Source organism: Sceloporus undulatus, chromosome 3 (genome assembly GCF_019175285.1).
Source record: "Sceloporus undulatus isolate JIND9_A2432 ecotype Alabama chromosome 3, SceUnd_v1.1, whole genome shotgun sequence".
Classification (NCBI taxonomy): domain Eukaryota; kingdom Metazoa; phylum Chordata; class Lepidosauria; order Squamata; family Phrynosomatidae; genus Sceloporus; species Sceloporus undulatus.
This window is the reverse complement of record NC_056524.1, coordinates 107,039,178-107,057,519: the sequence shown is the minus strand read 5'-3', so window position 1 is coordinate 107,057,519 and position 18,342 is coordinate 107,039,178. Positions and strand designations below refer to the sequence as shown.

The 18,342-nt window shown below is 39.3% G+C and overlaps 1 protein-coding gene across 1 annotated transcript; it reads left to right on the top strand.

The window, feature by feature from the left end:
- The first annotated feature begins 1,422 nt into the window (after window positions 1-1,422).
- LOC121925753 (coagulation factor X-like) lies at window positions 1,423-18,022 on the top strand. The gene is made up of 8 exons (XM_042458294.1): window positions 1,423-1,923; window positions 4,888-5,048; window positions 8,272-8,296; window positions 9,491-9,604; window positions 10,540-10,671; window positions 12,228-12,496; window positions 14,763-14,880; window positions 16,090-18,022. The coding sequence occupies exons 1-8, from the start codon at window positions 1,845-1,847 to the stop codon at window positions 16,671-16,673; spliced, it is 1,482 nt and encodes a 493-aa protein (XP_042314228.1). The 5' UTR covers window positions 1,423-1,844; the 3' UTR covers window positions 16,674-18,022.
- Window positions 18,023-18,342: the final 320 nt, after the last annotated feature.

The following is an 18,342-nucleotide window of genomic DNA, read 5'->3' as shown; positions in this document are numbered from 1 at the left end:
TTGTTTTGTCTTGTCCAACTTATGGCAACGCTAAAGCAACCCTATCACAGGTTTGTCTTGGTAAAATTTGTTCAGAGAGGGGCTGCTGTTGTCTTCCTCTGAGTTTGAGAGAGAGTGACTTGCCCAAAATCACCCAGTGGTTTTCATGGCTGAGCAGATATTTCAACCCTGGTGTCTCAGAGTTCTAGTCCAGCATTCAAACCTCAGACATCATACTGGCTCTCAGGACTCCAGGAGAACAGGGACCAAATCCTTGGTTGGCCATGGAAATCCTCTGGGTGACCTTTGGCAATTCACACGTTCTCAGCCTCAGAGGAAGGCAATGGCAAAACTCTCCAGAACAAAATTGGTCAAGAAAACCCTATGATAGGGTCATCTTAGGGTCATCATAAATCAGAAATGAAGAAATGCAACACACACACACACACACACACACACACACTCTAATTATAAATCCAGGCATTTACAGCAACTGGTGGGGATTGTTTGGTTGAACAAGTGAGTGAGTGAGTGAGCAAAACACACACACATATATGGGTGTGTCTAAACATGAATAGATATAATTCTATTGCTGTATTTTTAAAGGTATCGTCCTATAAATGTCAATAAAAAATAAATTGTTTTGTTGCATTGATTGACTGATTGGTTGATAAATAATAGCTATGGGGCTTCTATGACATGACCTACCAAGGCTTCTGTGTGCACATGTTGAATGAGTGTGAGAATGCCTACAGCAGGCTCTATTATAATTGTTCTAGCTAATTATCTCTTCCTTCTTGGATTGGCTTTTTCTGACATCTCTCTTGGGAAATCCACAGGATGTGATACGTATAAGCTGAAGAATACACACTTTTTCCTTATCTCTCGGTCTGTATCCAAAATTCACATAACAATGATACCTTTATAAGACCAAGCAAAATGCCCAAAATGCATGTTGCAAGTTTTCAAAGCTCCACTGGCTTCTTCATCAGCAGAGGTGTTACAAATTATATAGGAGAAAGAAAAATATGACGATGTTAATCACAGGTCTATATTTGTGTCAAGATGATATTTTCAGTTAAGATGGTAAGGAGGGACATCCCTGCAGGCAGGCTACACCTCCTTCTGAGTTCTGGGGTAAAGTTGAGGAAATAAAATGTAAATTCTAATAGCAACATGACAGGATAGTTCCTTTGAGATCCAGGTTGCTATTGTCCTTTGTGAGGTTACCAGCCTCTTTGTTAGGCAGAGGACATTGAATTTCTCAAGAAGCCTCCATGCTGTTGTATCAAGAAAACGTTTGTGCTGTTTAAAGCACACCAAATTCAGTCAACTTTCTTTCTTTCTTTCTTTCCTCTGATTCAGCATGTCAAAGTAGAAAACATGCTGATTTTTCTCCCTTCAGATACGTCACCAGCATACTCATAACAAATATTCATTGGAAAGAAAGTCAAAAGAGCACATTAAGACTTCATTAGGAATGAATTGCTCTGCCTGGCTGTAGTTATCTTGAATTCCCTTCTGAAGGACTCTCTCTGTGAGAAAGAGGGAGAATTCCTGTAAATGTAAGCTGCGCTTGAACTTTTCATGTGCTTCCTTGATGCTTAAATATCTGAGACAAACAGCAGGGGAAAGCTCTCTGTTGAGGCACCATTGCATGCTTTTAATCTGCTACAGACTGTGACCTTACTTGGAAAAGACCAGGATGTCCAATTAGTCAGCACAACAATTTGAAGAACCCATATCCAAACACAAACACATTTGTTGTGTGTGATAAGGGCTAGAGCACAGCAACAGGAAGCGTGCTGCTTGAACCTTGTTCACACAGCTAACCTTGAAGAGGAACAGAGTGTTGTTTTCCTTCCATGGGCACTATGGCTAACCAGCTGCTCCTCATTCTGATCTTGAGTTTTTTGTCAAGTCTCCTGAAGGCAGAAAGAAATGGTAAGAGAACCTTGTTCCATTTCCCCCTTCCTTATACAATTTATTTTATTTCTTTGGAGTAAAAAGCATTTCTCTTTTCGGTAAGTAAGGAGCACTTTAGGACAAGTCTTCAGTTAAAGAGACTTGGTCTTATATGCCATTTATTTAACAAGCGTCTTTGCTATTTTTCATATCTCTTATCTTTCCAAGACAGCTGACAATAGGAACCACTAAAATTCAGGGACACTTTTTTTAAAATCTGATCTGTGAACAATTGTAAAATAAACCAACTAAAATAAAATAACGGTGTGGCCAGACAGCATGTGAATCAGTTTCTTTCCTACTAAACTACACTATGAGTGAAATTTACAGAGAAAAATGTAAAAAAACAGCCTCTATAAATACAGTTTTTTCTTTCTGTAAAACAATAGAAATCTCTCCACTGTCAGTGGGGAGGGGAGACATAAGATGATAAATAAGACAGGAGAATCCTACTTAGGAGGAAAAAAATAGCATAGGGAATAGCAAACTCAAAGTCTTGTTTGCCATGGATCCTAGACTGATGACTATGTTATAATAGTATACTTTTTTTTAAAGGTTTTTTTTTAGAGAGATATGGAACAAAAACAAAGAAGAACAGTAGAATATTAAATTAAAAACTAAAAATGGGGAAGTTCTTCTGACAGAGCAGTGAAGCTTGCATTGAACTGAACTTAACTACTTGCACTGCTAAGCGTTCTAACAAAGGCATGAATAATGTAGCTTCCTAAAAACTTCATGTACTATAATTTTAAAAATGCAGTAGCAGTGAGACTTCCAGGCAATGAACAAACGTCCTTCTAAAGTTTTTTCTGGGTTTTTCGGGCTGTGTGTCCATGTTGTAGAAGAGTTTATTCCTGACGTTTTGTCGTCTTTAGAAAAAGGGATTTAAGTGGTCTCTGCATTTTAACACTTGGCTCAGGTGTTAAAATCCTTTAGCTCAAAGATATGTCACACAGATCTAATTGTAAATAATTGTTGCAGAAGTGTAAACTATAAGCAACTGGATCAATAGTTCTAAATTCCACACAGGGGAAGCAGAAATGGCTACCATATGGTAAAAAAATGACAGCATCAGGAAGAACTGTATGCTTTTCCCTGTTTGTATGGCTACCACTGATTGCCAAGAAAATAGATTTTTGCACTGTTAAACAGACAGAAAGTACAATTTGCTGAGTGCAGGGAAGAAAAGCAGAAGGGAGAACCAGCAGATTGGGTCAAGATTTCGCACTCAGTCCATAAAAAAAGTAGCAATTATGTTGACATATGGAGAAGAAGGCTTTATAGAAAAAGAGAGTTCTGCCTTGGAAAAGTTATTTTTGAGATGGCAGAGAGATCTATTTGATAGATCAGTATAGTAGTAGCCAGCAAAGTGGTTCAGTATGAAAAAATGCAGATGCCAATAGAAGTAATGGGAAGTTCAATCCTTTCGGCACCCAGGAAATGATGGTGGAGTTCAGGGTACCACAGCCAACACTATTGTAAATACATAGTTGCTGAGTGGATGGTTATCCCAACACCCAAAAAGGTAAAGATGGTGGTGTGCTTTTCTTCTGTAATTTCACCCTTTGCCTCATCTAATACATCACTAGATTGATCAGTATGCTGGACTGGAGAAAGAAAAGGAGTCCTGGAATATTGAAAACTGGGCATCAGGCAGCACCAAAAGTAGTAGTAGTTGCTGAGGTCATCTGAGGCGACAGAACAGAGAGAGAAAAACCTTGACAGAAGAGATGGAAGAAAATGGCTTCCTGCAGTGGAATGAGTGATCAATCATAAGGAGGAGATGAATTTTATCTAAGGCAGCCAAGAGGTCAAGGAAGACAAGGGCAGGAGACCTTTGGTTTTAGCAGTAGAATGAGTGTGTGTAACTTCAGTGATTTCAGGGCAGTGCAGTGAGGGATGGGTGGGGGATGTCAGGTTGTAGCAGGTGAAAACAAAAAAGTTAAGAAGCTGGACGGATAGAGCAAACAGCACATTCCAAGAGTTCAGAAGCAAAAGCAAAGGGGGGCTGGCAGAGTTAGAAAAGGATTGACTAAAGGAATTTATGCGTGCGGGAGTGTGTGTGTGTTAGCAGTGTGCAGACTGTGTCATGTTTTGGACCCAGTTGCAATTAGAGGGATTGATTGATGTTGTGGGTGCTTGGTTAACAGTGGGGGAGAGAGTCCTCAGGATTTAGATGAGAAGAACCATCTCAGCAGGCAAGGCCAGGCTGACGAAAGAAAGGACTGAGCAGGAAAAAGGAAAGGTTTATGAAGGAGGAACAGGGCAAATGTAATAGTGTGGTGGTTAGCCTTACTGCCACTTAAGACAAGATGAACCATGGGAGAAGGATGGAAAAGGGGGAAAGAGGCCTTAGTTGAATATAAAAGCTAGAAAGTAGGCACTTAGAACTTCTAACCCTTCTTCTTACTAGGTATCTTTTCATTTATAAAAGAAGAAAAAAAGAGAGGGAGCAAAAGAGAGAGACTGAAGGCATCTTACAATAATTAGAGTGTAGATGTAGAAATGTTCCTTGGCAAAAGAAACAGTGCAGTAGTACCATCAGATACTGTAAACTACAACTCTAATAATCCATGGCCATGCTGGCTGATGCTTCTGTGAACTATAATCTACAGTATAACATTTCAAGGGCATCAGGTTGCCTTCCCTCATCATCATTTTTATTTATTTATATCTCAGCTTTCCCTCCAAACCAGGTCTCAACATGGCTAGGTGAACATTCTACTCTTGTCTTGCCGCATGCAAAATTGGCAAGGTAGAGAACCTTTTAGCCAGAGGAAATTATGACAATGAACTGGGCTTGTAAATACAGATTTTTTTAAACTGAAAAAACATTAAGCAACTACCCTGTTCTAAGAGAAATGAATAAGACAGATCTGCACTACTAATTCATGGGCAATGCAATTTCCATATGATTTTTCCCAATAATGTTTCTTCTTTCAGTATTCTTACGAGATAAAATTGCAAACAAATTTCTGGAAAGAAGAAAACGTGCGAATTCTGCATTTGAGGAGTTCAAGCAAGGAAATATTGAAAGAGAATGTATGGAGGAGAAGTGCTCAAAGGAAGAAGCCAGAGAAGCTTTTGAAGACCATGAAAAAACAGTAAGGATAAACTTACAAATGGATGCGCTTTGTCATAATGTAGTAGCTGTACTATAAGCCAGTGTAGTGTCGTGGTTGAGTGTTAAATTCTAGGAGACCAAGGTTTGAATCCCCACTTGACCATGCAAACCCATTGGGTGACTTTGGGCCGGTCACACTCTCTCAGCCTCAAGGGAGGCAATGGCAAAACCGCTCTGAACAAATCTTGCCAAGAAAACCCCATGATAGGGTTGCCTTAGATTCACCATAAGTCAGAAATATCTTGAAGGCACACAGCAGCAGTACCTGTGAAGCCACATTGTAGTAGCTGTCAGTTCCCCAAAGCAAAGTAATATGGAATAAAAATAAGACTAGGCCTGATGTGACTGGGGGATTCTGGGAGTTGTGGTCCATCTGTATGTGATGCCTTGTCAGTCTTGCTTCTTTGACACTCTTCTCTCTATTTGCAGTTTTGTTCCATTTACTTCTTGTTGACTGCAGATAATTTCCTCCATCCCCCAAGCAATAAGGTGTAGCTATAGGGCAGGAAAGGAGGCAGAGGCTGCTGCAACATTGCATAACTTGATACCACCTTAACTGTCATGGCTCCATCCTATATAATCCTGGGATGTGTAGCTTGTTATGGAACCTGAGATTACAGATTGGAAAATTCTGAAATAGCAAGGTTCCCACAGACTGTTTTTCCCCCCAGGGGCCCAATCACACTATAAAATTATAATGCTATTATTCCAGTTTAACTGCTGTGGTTCTTTCCTATGGAATCAGGATTTGGAGTTTGTGTTATGTGTTGTTTGTCTTCAAGCCATTTCTGACTTACCGTGTACTCGACTATAAGTCGACCTCATGTATAAGTCGAGGGCAGGTTTTGGGGGCAAAATTATGGTTCTTGATATGACCCTTGGATAGGTCAAGGGTAAAATTTAGGGACATGTAACAAAGGATCTAGATGATGAAGCAAAGGAAAACAAAGTCAAAGAACCTACAAAATTATGGCAGGCATAACTGTTTTGAGTAAAGACTGGATGGAAGAGTAGAGGGAGGTCAGTGCTTCCAGGAAAGATTGCAATCTTGCCTTTCACCAGGGGATAGTTCCCGATTTAATAAGAGTTAAAGTATAGTGTTTACATTGGCCCATGGATAAATCAACCTAGGTTTTGGGGGTCAATTTTTTGACTAAAATTTCTAGACTTATACATGAGTATATACAGTACAACAACCCTAACCTGGAGTTTGCTTGGCAAGTTTCTTCAGAGGGTTTGCCATTGCCAACCTTTGAGGCTGAGAGAGACTGACTTGCTCAAGGTCACTCAGTGAGTTTGCATGGCCAAGTGAGATTCAAGCTTTGAGCTTTAGAGTCATAGTCTAATGTTCAAACCACTACACCATACTGGCTGATGGAGATGAATTTGGAATTCTCAGCCAGAGAAATCCTCTATTGACCTTTAAAAAAACTAGAAACCCCAGTACAGTATTCCATGAAATGAAACTATGGTAGCTAAAGTAGAATAGCAGTGCTACGATTTGGGACTAATTGAAAAGTTGCTGGCATGAGCTTTGGTTGACTTCCGCCTATGCATGCATCTGAGGAAGTAGACTGAAGTCTACAAAAGTTCATGCTACCAACTGCTTTATTTCAGTTAGTCTCAAACGTGCCACAAGATCCCTTTGCATACTGATTTTCCAGGCTAACACAGCTGTACCTTTGAGTGCTATAACTGTGTAGTATGGATGGGCCTCAGATCATTCTTTATAGCAGCGATGGATAAAGAGTGGCCTTGGACAGTATGGCACATTTCAATGTCTTAGTCTGGCCATACTCCCCAGACTGACCCTTTTTTCTCTAAAGGTGCCAGGCACTAGTATCTATATATGTGCCCACTGACTACAACTGTACAAGCAAAAGCAGTGTAACTGACCAGGCCTTGTATCATTTTCTGTAAATCCATCCATCCTGCTTCCCAGGAATCTAGTCATCATGTAAAAGTTATCATGGTCATCTCCAACTTCTGTAGAACATTATGAAGTTAGATCCTAGGACCCACTGTGTCGGTCTAATAGACCTCTTTCTGAATTAAGATAATACCTTATAATATGGTAGAAAATTAGAATAGTGGGAAAGATTTTAAATCAGCTACTTATGTACATAATCACCTTAGTTGACAGCTAAGTAGCATCTCTCAGAATGATCCCCTCAATCCTAATTTGAAAGGCAGCAGCTGCTGTGAGTGCCCAGAGTCTGCTTTCTTGTGGACGAGGACACAGCAGACTGACATTTCCATTCCTCTCCAGCAAGCAATCTCCAATACAATAGTCAGAAGCAGGATCCCTCTTGTAATTTCTCCTTGCATCGAAGATCATTTGCAGGAATGAGGTGGAAATGTCAGTCTACTGCATCCCAAGCAACAGGAAAACAGATCTTCTTTGCTCACAGTGGCCTGATAAATCAGAATTCGGGAACTTTTACAATCTCTGTGTATTCCCTACACTATTGAGTACATCGGGATTGTGACTATGCATTAGTTACAGATGCATAATTCTAGGTTACACATTCGTAACTGTGATCATGAATTCTAGCCATTGTCTATATAGACTATCTGCTTCATATGAGGGTTGGGCTGGTGTACACTAATGGAGCCCTGGTGGTGCAGTGGGTAAATGCCTGTACTGCAGCCATTCACTCGAAACCACAAGGTTGCGAGTTCAAGACCAGCAAAAGGGCCCAAGCTCAACTCAGGCTTGCATCCTTCCGAGGTCGCTAAAATGAGTACCCAGACTGTTGGGGGGCAAATTAGCTTACTTGCTAATAAGCTTACTTGCTGTTCACCGCTATGATCTTTGGAATAGCGGCATATAAATAAAACAATTATTATTATTATTATTATAACTTTATCTTCTTCTCTAAAGTACTTGTGAGCTTGAGTCTTTTACTCATTCATTGCATAATATGTCATAACCTGGTTGTGAGTAAGCATTGTTCAACAACGATACATTGTAATTGTGCTTTTGGTACATTTAACTCACTCTGCTCATTAAGGTGGGAAAGCTTTTAATTTTTATTTTTTTAAAAAAAATACAGACTTTCAGAAGTATTATATAATATACTTCATGATTAGCATCAAAGGATTGTATTTTTAAAAAATCTTATTTAAAATATTTGTTTGTGTTATTAACATTATATTAAATCCACTAGCTTTGCTAAACTCTGCTGTTTCTTTTTCATCAGGATGAGTTCTGGAATGTTTATGTAGGTAAGAAATCGAGATTTTTGTTTTGAATTTAATGCCCCCCCCAAAAAAAACACACCTTGTTATATATTTTAAAATGATTTGTATTTTGTTCCTTATAGTACCTGAACACCGTAAAGGCACCACAATCTTCTATCTCAGAAACTAAGCAGGGTCAGGCCTACTTAGTACTTGGATGGGAAACCACCAAGGAATACCATGTGTTGTAGGCTGTATTTCAGAGGAAGGAACTAGCAAAACTACCTCTGAGTATTCCTTGCCTAAGAAAACCTGGTGAAATTAATGGGGTCACCATATTTCAACTGGCAATTTGAAGGCGCACATGTACACATACATATTCAAAGTCAGTTCAAGCCATAACTACATCTTTAACTTACAGTTGTACCATATAGTGACAGGATGGTGCTGTTCTGCTTTTTCCCATCCTAGTAGAAGCTCTGTTCAAACCTTATGTATGTTCTCATCACCCCACCCACAACCATGGCCAGATAACACTAATGCAGGGAAAGGCCTGTGCTAGTTAATTTGTATGTTGTTAAACACATACATAGCATTTTAGCCTACAACATGAGCAAATAACTCTTATCCCTGCTGCAAGGAGCTTACAATTAAATCTGGACAGGTTCAGATTCTAAGAGCCTGAGCAGACGGAAGAGAAAATCCGGCTTACCACCAGGTTTCCTGATTTATGAGAAGAACATGTTGTTCATACCACCAGCTCCCAGAACAGGTTGAACATCTATGGACAGTCCACATCACCTCCCCTTTTGTCTGAAAGCATAGACCTGTCAAAATGGGACATTGCACTGTGCAATTTTTTTTTCTATTCCTCTGGTGGTCTTTGGTGCAGCTCACCACTCGTGCGCATGTGCAGTCGTTTTGTGGGCAAGCAACAAGTTATGGGCAGCAATTGGGCCAGCCCTTTCCCACATCTCCATACCAGGGCTCAGTCCACATGTCAGTAGGATAGTGGATACTTTCCAGTTTGAACTGAAGTAAACTGATTGATCTAACCCTGGTTTCAAGTCAAGTTCATTAAAGGAGTAATAGATCACTAGGTTTTACAGGTAAACTTTGCTTTTAGAAAATAATACAACCATATCAAAAGTATCTCCTAGTACATATTGCTGTATTTTCATTGGTAGCATGTAAACATTTTAACTTCTTAGATTATAAAAACTTTTTTTCCCATATTAGATGGTGACCAATGTAAGTCGAACCCTTGCCATTATGGAGGGACATGCAAAGATGGCATTGATAGCTATACCTGTACATGCTTGGATGGTTATCATGGACAGAACTGTGAATATAGTAAGTTAATGTATGCAGTGACTTTTACCTTGTATTACTAGCTTGTGTAGGACAGAGCAAGCAGGTGTAATTCAGATGTTCTCAGCTGCGATGCCCAGGAGCTCTACTTAGCATTTACTTGTTTATTTATTCAATTTATACCTTTTCTAGCAAGGGATTCAAAGCAGCTTACAATACTTTAAGAGGCTTAACTAAATTTTTATTTTGCAAAAAAGTTAAAAACAATATAACAACAATTCTGTTTAAAATTACATGGATTGAAAACAGCAAAACATTATTGAAAAGTAAAAATAAAAACAAAGAATACCAAATTTGACACCTTTTTGTCATGTGATTAAAAATCAAAGGCCTGCCTAAGTAGGAAAAGGTTTTGCCTGACAGTGAAAAGGAAGCAGATATTGGTTGATCAGACTTTCTTTGGAATGGAGTTCCAAAGCCTAGGAGGATCCACTATGTCCTAATGAAATGGGCCTGTGATAGTGGCAGGACCAAGAGAAAGCCGTCCCCTGAAGATCTTAAAACTTTTTTTTAAAAAAAGCAGAATAATCAATTGGCAAGGCAGAAGCTGAAGACCAACCAGTCCCACACCCACCTTTCCACAGGGTATAGCAGAAAAATAAACAGGTGTAGTTTTCTTTGCTAAACATATTAAAATGGGCTACAGGTTGGATTGGTGCAGGAAGAAAAAGGTGTGGAAAAGCAAAACAGGAAATTGGCAAACACACAAATGAGCAGTCAGTGCATATAGCCATGCAAAGGTTACCAATTCTAAAGAGCTAGAGCCCCTATGGTTATAAACAACAGCAATGCGACTGGGGCTGTGTGTGTTACAACTTCAGACAAATGTCTCAGGCCTTCTTTCCGAATGTTAACTTTGCAAACAGGTCATGGATATGTTTGTTTTCAATGCTCATATGTTTTTACCCTGTATGCAGCCATACAGAAATCCTGCAAAGTGGACAATGGAGGCTGCTGGCAGTTCTGCAAACATGTAGGAAATAGTGTGGAATGCTCTTGCACTGATGGGTATATCCTGGACAACAATGGACAATCCTGTGTTGCTACAGGTATAAATGCATTGAGCTACTTTGGAACAGCATACATTTTCAGTGGCATTTTTAATCAAACTTTCCCATGTGTATAATGTTGGTATGTAAACTTTAATATGATGCTGCTGAAATGTAGATTATTTCTGTTGAGGCACAGACTTTCTTATAGAATCTGATAAACAGAATTTCTAAGTCAAAAGTAACATTGTTGGACCATTTGAACTGAACATTTTTCCTTGATTCTTTTATACTAAACAATGTACTCTTGACAATGTCTGTCCAACAGTGGGATGCAGAGAGAGGAAGGGAGGAAAGAAGTTGTCTTGTTAGATGAACTGGAGTCTATTTGCATTGTGCAGGATCAGAAGTTACCTTTATGTCTTCGCTTGGCTTTTGTTAATTTCATCAGCAAGCTTTCTAGATGTAATAAAAGAATAGGACATAATAAAAAAAAATGCTTAACTGTACATTGTTTACTTAAAAGTAAGTCCCACTGAGTTCATTGAGGTTTATTCCCAGATCAATTTATCTGGCTCTGGCAGTACATTTATTAAACAAATATAATTAGAACATTCCTTTTCCCCTAATGCACACCCCACCCCACTCTTCTAAGGCCCTGTCCAGATGGGCCATTTTGTATGTACTCTGTACGCACTAGGGTTGCCTGGGGGCATCTCTTTTAGACACCTGCAAACCTAGTACGTACAGATTATGTACAAAATGGCGGCGCCCTGTTCACACGGGTGCCGCCATTTTGATGTAACGGCCGCATTGCATCCAAACGGTGCGGCCGTTACATCTTGGCACTGCTGAAAGGCGCTTGTAGCACCCTTTCAGCGGTGCCAGAAGGAGCTCCGTTTTGGAGCTCCTTCTGCCGTGCATATTGCTGGCGCGGCCTTTAAACAGCCACGCCAGTGATACAGAGAGAAAGGGGCCGAGTGGCCCCTTTCTCTCTCTCCCCTTTCCAGGCCGTGGGGAAGCAGCCTTTTGCCACTTCCCTGAGTCCAGGAAAAGCGGTGGATCGGGGCCTCTGGGGCTGCTGCTATGGCAGCTGAAGCACCGATCCGTCAGGGAAAGGGGCAATCTGTACACTGTCTAACTCATTTTCTGAAAATCCAGTGTCACCTTGGCTTTCCTAGCGTATTATCTCATAGACTGCATCCCCATTGCAGAAATAATTCAGTTTGACACCCCTTTAACTGCCACGGCTCAGTGCTATGGAGTTCTCAGCCAGAACTCTCTGAAAGAGAAGGCCAAATAGCTCACACAACTACAATTCCCAGGATTCTATAACATTGAGCCAGGGCATTCAAGTGGTGTCAGACTGGATTATTTCTGCAGTGGAGATGCAGCCTCAGTTTCCTTTGCTGATTTTCTGCCTGTTTTACTTTCTGATTCCCCCTTTCTTTGGGTCTATTCTGTACAGTTGTCATCTGCTTAAACTGAACTCTAAGAAAATAAATACTTTAGCCTGCATGCAAACTGATGCTGGAAAAATTTACCTTTTTGTTTCCTGAGCATAAGTTGTCTTGTTCACATTGCTCTGTTTTTAACTGCCAACAATTATTTTGCAGCTGATTACCCATGTGGTAAAATCAAAAAGATAAAAACAAAGACAAAAAGGGAAGCAAGTTTACCTAACTTTTCACTCAACACTTATGACTATGGTGCCATTCCTGAAGAAAATTACTACGACAGTCCCCAGAGTTTCACGAGTGTGAGTCCCCATCTACCGTCTCAGGATGGAAATGCACTTAATGAGGAAGATGTCAACTCTGACCCAGACCGTGACAGGCGAATTGTTAATGGGTCCAATTGTGAATTGGGTCAATGTCCCTGGCAGGTAAATCTATTTAATCTATAGATGACAATCCCACTTGATTGATTTTCATCCCTTATTTGTTTCAAATTCAATTGTTTTGAATTGTTCCTTACTTAAAATCTTGATATAGAAAAGTTTGTCTTCTCTTTCTCTTTCTCTACATGTATGTGTAGATAGCAACTATCTATAACAAAAACTTGGAAGTGAAGGATGTCAGGCCTGGTTAGTACTTGGATGGGAGACCACCGAGGAATACAAGGTCCTGTAGGATATATTTTGGAGGAAGAGACTGGCAAACCCACCCTGAGTATTCCTTGGCTAAGAAAATCCTATGAAATTCATAGGGTCACCATAAGTCAATATGTGACTTGTGGACACACACACAGAGACAGAGAGAGATGTAAATATGTAGAGACAAAGATAGAAATAGATAAAAATTAGGTTGCAGCAATTTTCTCTAATACACAAATGTGTTCATTGTATTTCACCTTGAAAAGAAGTGGGTTGTGAAGAAAATCTTTAGGGTCACAGTTGCTCTTTCAAGACTTGCAAGACCCCTGTTTGTAAAGCACCATAGATTATCACATGGATAGGAAACCAACAATAAACAAACCAAATGTGTCCCTTGTCTCCCCACCCCTCACATTTCCCCACAGTTGTCACCCCAACCTCAGTCTCTACCTGGCAATTGTTGTAGTTGTCAACTGCCTTCATGTCGATCTCAACTCATGGCGATCCTACTGACGAGACATCTCCAAGACCTCCTGTCTTCTACTGCTCTGCCCAACTCCTGAAAGCTCATACTCATGAGCTCTTTAATAGAGTCCATCCATCTAGCATGCAGCCTTCCTCTCTTTCTACTTTCCTAACATTATTGTTTTTTCCAATTATTCAGGTGTTCTCATGATGTGTCCAAAGTACACCAGCCTAAGTTTTGTCATCTCAGCTTCCAATTAGTCCTTCTCAAAAAGGAAAGTCCATTGGCACCAATGGCTTTTTTCCTGTCTGAGTTTGCCTAAAGTCTAATGGCCAAGTAGCAAAAGAATATTTGGGTCTGAAGTCACAATGGGAAATGTGCCATTTTGGCTCCCTTCCAATTCCTCCTCTCCCCTCCACCAGACAGACCAACACACACACACACACACACACACAGGTTTTGAAAGATTCACTGTCATGCATCTTTTTCGCAAGGAAGAAGGGGGAAGAAAAAGAGAAAAGGAGGAGGAGGAAGGAGAAAGGAGGTGAAAGAGAAAGGGAAAGACAGTAACCTAGGGGTCATTCACACTTTGCTTTTTTTAAGCAGAGCGATGTGAATAACCTCTCTCACACATTCTGGTTTTGTTGTTCACATTATTATTATTTATTGGAGCTGCATCAGTGCACATTTCTATGAGTTCTGTTGCTCACACATACAAGCACTCAAATTAACATATAGACGATGATGTGAATTTATTCAAAATGCATTCAAGGCATGCTGAGTTTAATCCCAAATTATCTCGAGTCTATTCACATCAATTAGTCACACTACCGATGATGCAAATCTTTTTTAAAAACTCAGGGGAAAAAAGAGATATTATCCCAGGATCATTGGGGTTTTGGCAGCACCCCCCCCCCCAACTTAATCGGGTGCTTTCAGGATGTATGTGAACAACAGAGATTCATTCCGGATTATTTTCACAATATCAATAACCCCCAAATAGATAATAGGTTATCATAGATTTTTCACTATATTGATGACTATCAAATCAAATGGTGCTTATTCAATATTCATTGGTATGGAGCATTAATTTTCTCAAAACCATGGAGTGACTTTATTTGATCACTTTACTGTCTTGTACTGAACTCCAATGTTTGTTGTTTCCACAGTTCCTGAAATTTATATTTCAGAATTTGTATTAATCCCAGTGAATTACATTTCCCCCTCAAGCACTGTGCTGTTGTTACTGAGGATTTTATTTATTTCTGTTATGCACATAGTTACAAAGAATAATAAAATATGGAAATTCAGCCATCTGGTGAAGCAGTGTTCTAATAAATAAGTTCAGAAATGGACACCAACAATATTCACGATCTTAAAAAACAAACCCCCAAACCCTAAGAATATATCATCAAAAGTTAAACACTGACTTTGATTCAATATGTAACCAATTCCATATTGAACCAGCACAACATCTCCATAAAAGATGAGAATTTGTCAATAGTGGGAGGAGCAAAAAAATTTCAAGGAAAAGGGTTAAATTAAAATGTATCATTCAAGAAAAAATCTAATCCTGTATCCTCTTTTCAGGCACTTCTACTAAATGAGAAGGGAGAGGGGTTTTGTGGAGGAACAATTCTAAGCCAAATATATGTGCTCACTGCAGCTCATTGTATAAATCAAACAAAACACATTACAGTTGTTGTAGGTAAGTCTTTTCCATTATTATTGGGGATATTCATATAGTGGACAATTACATACATATATTTATTAGCTAAGTGACAATGAAACAATGAGGAATAATTCTTACTGTTTTCTCTCATTTTAATATCTAAAGATCTTGGTAATAGTATCATACATACACAAGCTTAATCTGTTTGCCATTTAATTTTTTAAAAAAAACTTAGTGTGTGATGGATTTCCAGTGGGCTGAATTGAAGCGGGCCTAAATTAGACTAGAAGCTTCTGCTTCTGTTACAATCATAATCATATAAAAGAGAAATACTGTTTCCAATGGTAACATGCATTGTTATGATGCTCTTTCTGCGAATGTAGTCATATTCATGGGGTTTAATGAGGAAGGACATCATTGTATCATTAGTAGCTTACATTTTAGTCATGTTTCTCAGATAAGGGTCAAAGCCATTCAGAACTCCAGTGCCCTTTTCAAAATGATGCACTAATGCTTCCATGCTCTGGGAGAAATTTTTGGATGCCTTTGAATCAAGTGTGATCAAATGTAAATATACAGTGGGCCCTAGGTATCCTCTGGAGTTTGGTTCCAGAACCACTCATTTTTGTGAAATGGTGGAATACAAATTATTATTATTATTATTATTATTATTATTATTATTATTATTACTACTACTACTACCAAAACCTGTGGATGCTCAAGTCCCATTATACGTATACAATGGTATAGTAAAATTGTGTCCCTAATATGAAATGGCAAAAACAATGTTTGCTTTTTGAAATTAAAATATATATATATATTTTCAAGCCATGGATGGTTGCAGAATCCATGGATATGGAAGGCCGACTGTACACATAAAGCACTAGTTGTTTCTCTTGAATCTGAACATAATTGGTTGTTATTTTCACATTGTTCAGTTCTTTTACTCTGTCCCAAATCTTTTGAGGCATAAGCCAACAACATTATTTGAGTTGATGTGGACAAACTAAGCCAAATAGCTGATTAAGCAGAGAGTGATTACTAGGTCTGCATGCCCTACCCTGCATACCAACAACTATATTTCTATCATAGCTTCCCTTTAATTCAGCTAGGTAAATTATAGTTTAATTTGAGTGCACTAAACAAGATATGAAATAAGATGTGATCTATCTGTGTTTTTTATGAGATAATTTTATTAACTCATCACATTCATAACATTAATTATATTTTATTGGTTTTCCACAGGGGAAGTGGATATAACCACAAAAAGAACAGGAACTCTTCTCACTGTGGACAAAGTATACGTGCATCAGAGATTTGTACTGGAGACCTATGACTATGATATTGCCCTCATTCAATTGAGGGACCCAATTCAGTTTTCTGAATATGTAATCGCTGCGTGCCTTCCCACAGCAGATTTTGCCAATCAAATCCTAATGAGACAACCTGCTGGTACTGTCAGTGGTTTTGGGCGTATTCATGAAAGAGGTCGAACATCCCCCAGACTTCAAGTAGTTAAATTGCCCTATGTTGAAAGACATACCTGCAAGCTGTCAAGTAATTTCCCAATTACTGAAAATATGTTCTGTGCTGGCTATAACACCCTGGCTCAAGACGCATGTCAGGGAGACAGTGGAGGCCCTCATGTAACTGAGTACAAGAACACTTACTTTCTTACTGGTGTGATCAGCTGGGGAGAAGGGTGTGCAAGGGAGGGAAAGTATGGGGTTTATACAAAAGTGTCCAAATTCATAGGCTGGATAAAGAGAATAATGCGTCAAAGGCAAATCAAGCATGAACAGAACTCATCTTCCCTGAACATCATGTAATGGCACATTTCTTATGGGCAATTTGCTGTGTGATTTGAATAAATTGTTCAGTTTATAACCGTGGAAAGGAACTAAGAGTATCCAGGTGTTTTAAAGAACATCTTCCACAATCCTTTACTATTGGCTATGGGTGGGTGGAGCTGATTGGTGGTACTTGTAAGCTAAACCACTGAAGGGCCAAACATTCCACAACCTAGTTAAGGACCTTCATCACCATGCTATTTTGAAGGCCTAGTTTCTCATTTCACAGCATCTGTGGTGTATGGAATTAGTGTTGCTCTAACCTAGCTTGCTGATTAATCTGAGGTTTCCTACTCTAACACAAATCCCACATGTATTTACAGGTCTACGAAAAATCATTTCGAGTCTTTTATCTTGTACACTATTCCCAGAATCATCTTGGGCAGTTATAAATGCATAACCACTATAGTTACACAGCTACACAGTGACCCACCAACCGCAGCTTACTGGGCAGCAGCTACTGGGATCATCATGGTTCTGTTCCTCTTTTGTTTGGGATACAGATGAGTGGCTTTCCCATCTCCTCCTGTAGATAATCTATGTTGTAACAGGCAGAAGCAAGGCCCATGTCACAATTCCCCCTTGCACCAGAGATCGCTTGTGTGAGTAGCATTGGAAATGTCAGTCATCTGCTTCCCGTTGATTGTAGTGGTTGCTGCCTGGTAAATTGGAATTGGGGTGACATTCATAGCCCCAACATGTGCCCTGAACTAGGGCATGCCTAAAGAATCATGAATATGAAACAGTCACAAATGATCTATAGTATGCAAAACCTAACTGCCAAAGATGATTTTGGCCTTTATTTTTAAGAGACTTTTATGGCTTTTAATGGGAACTTTGGTAATAGGCTTCCAGTAATTGATTATTTTTCTCCCTTTACTTACAGAATTAGATACTGATAATTACAATAAGACAATCTCCCAAAAGGTAGACATGTCAGTCTGTTGCAGGTAAACAGGGCAGAAAGTCCTGTGTTAAAACCATAGCATGAGACTTGTACATAGGTAGAATAAGCAATCACTTCCTGATCAGAAATATATGATGAAGGTTTTAAAGGAAAACCTTCATATTCACTAGGCCTGCCAGCCAAGAAATCGTTTCCCTGGATAGCCATGGGGGGGGGGGAGGGAATGAAGGTAGCATGTCATGCCTCTATACTCCATAGTACCCTAAACAAATCATCACAGTGATTGCATGACAGCTTTGGAGGAACCTACTGAAGTATTCACATATTTTTATGCCTTTTCTCTTTTGCACATAATTTGATGATTTTATTCCTTTCATCCATTTGTATCAAATTCAATAATAAAACAATGTATCACACTTCAGACAATTCTGTTTTATTTGATTATACATCATAATTCAGAAATGTACTACTATAATATTACAGGTCTTTCAGGAGGGACCATTTTATAAAATATAATATAGCTGGGTTTTATGGTTGGGAATGATGGCGATTCTGTTGAAGCCCTGGTTGATACCAGGAATAACAATCTTACCAGGGCTATAGACACTATCACTCCCGAGCGTCCTTTCCAGCCTGCTTCAAATAAAAAACCACAGTACACAGAAGATCTTAGTCAAATGAAGTGGGCTGTACAACGACTAGAGTGCCAGTGGCGGGAACATCAGCATTTATCTGTCAAGA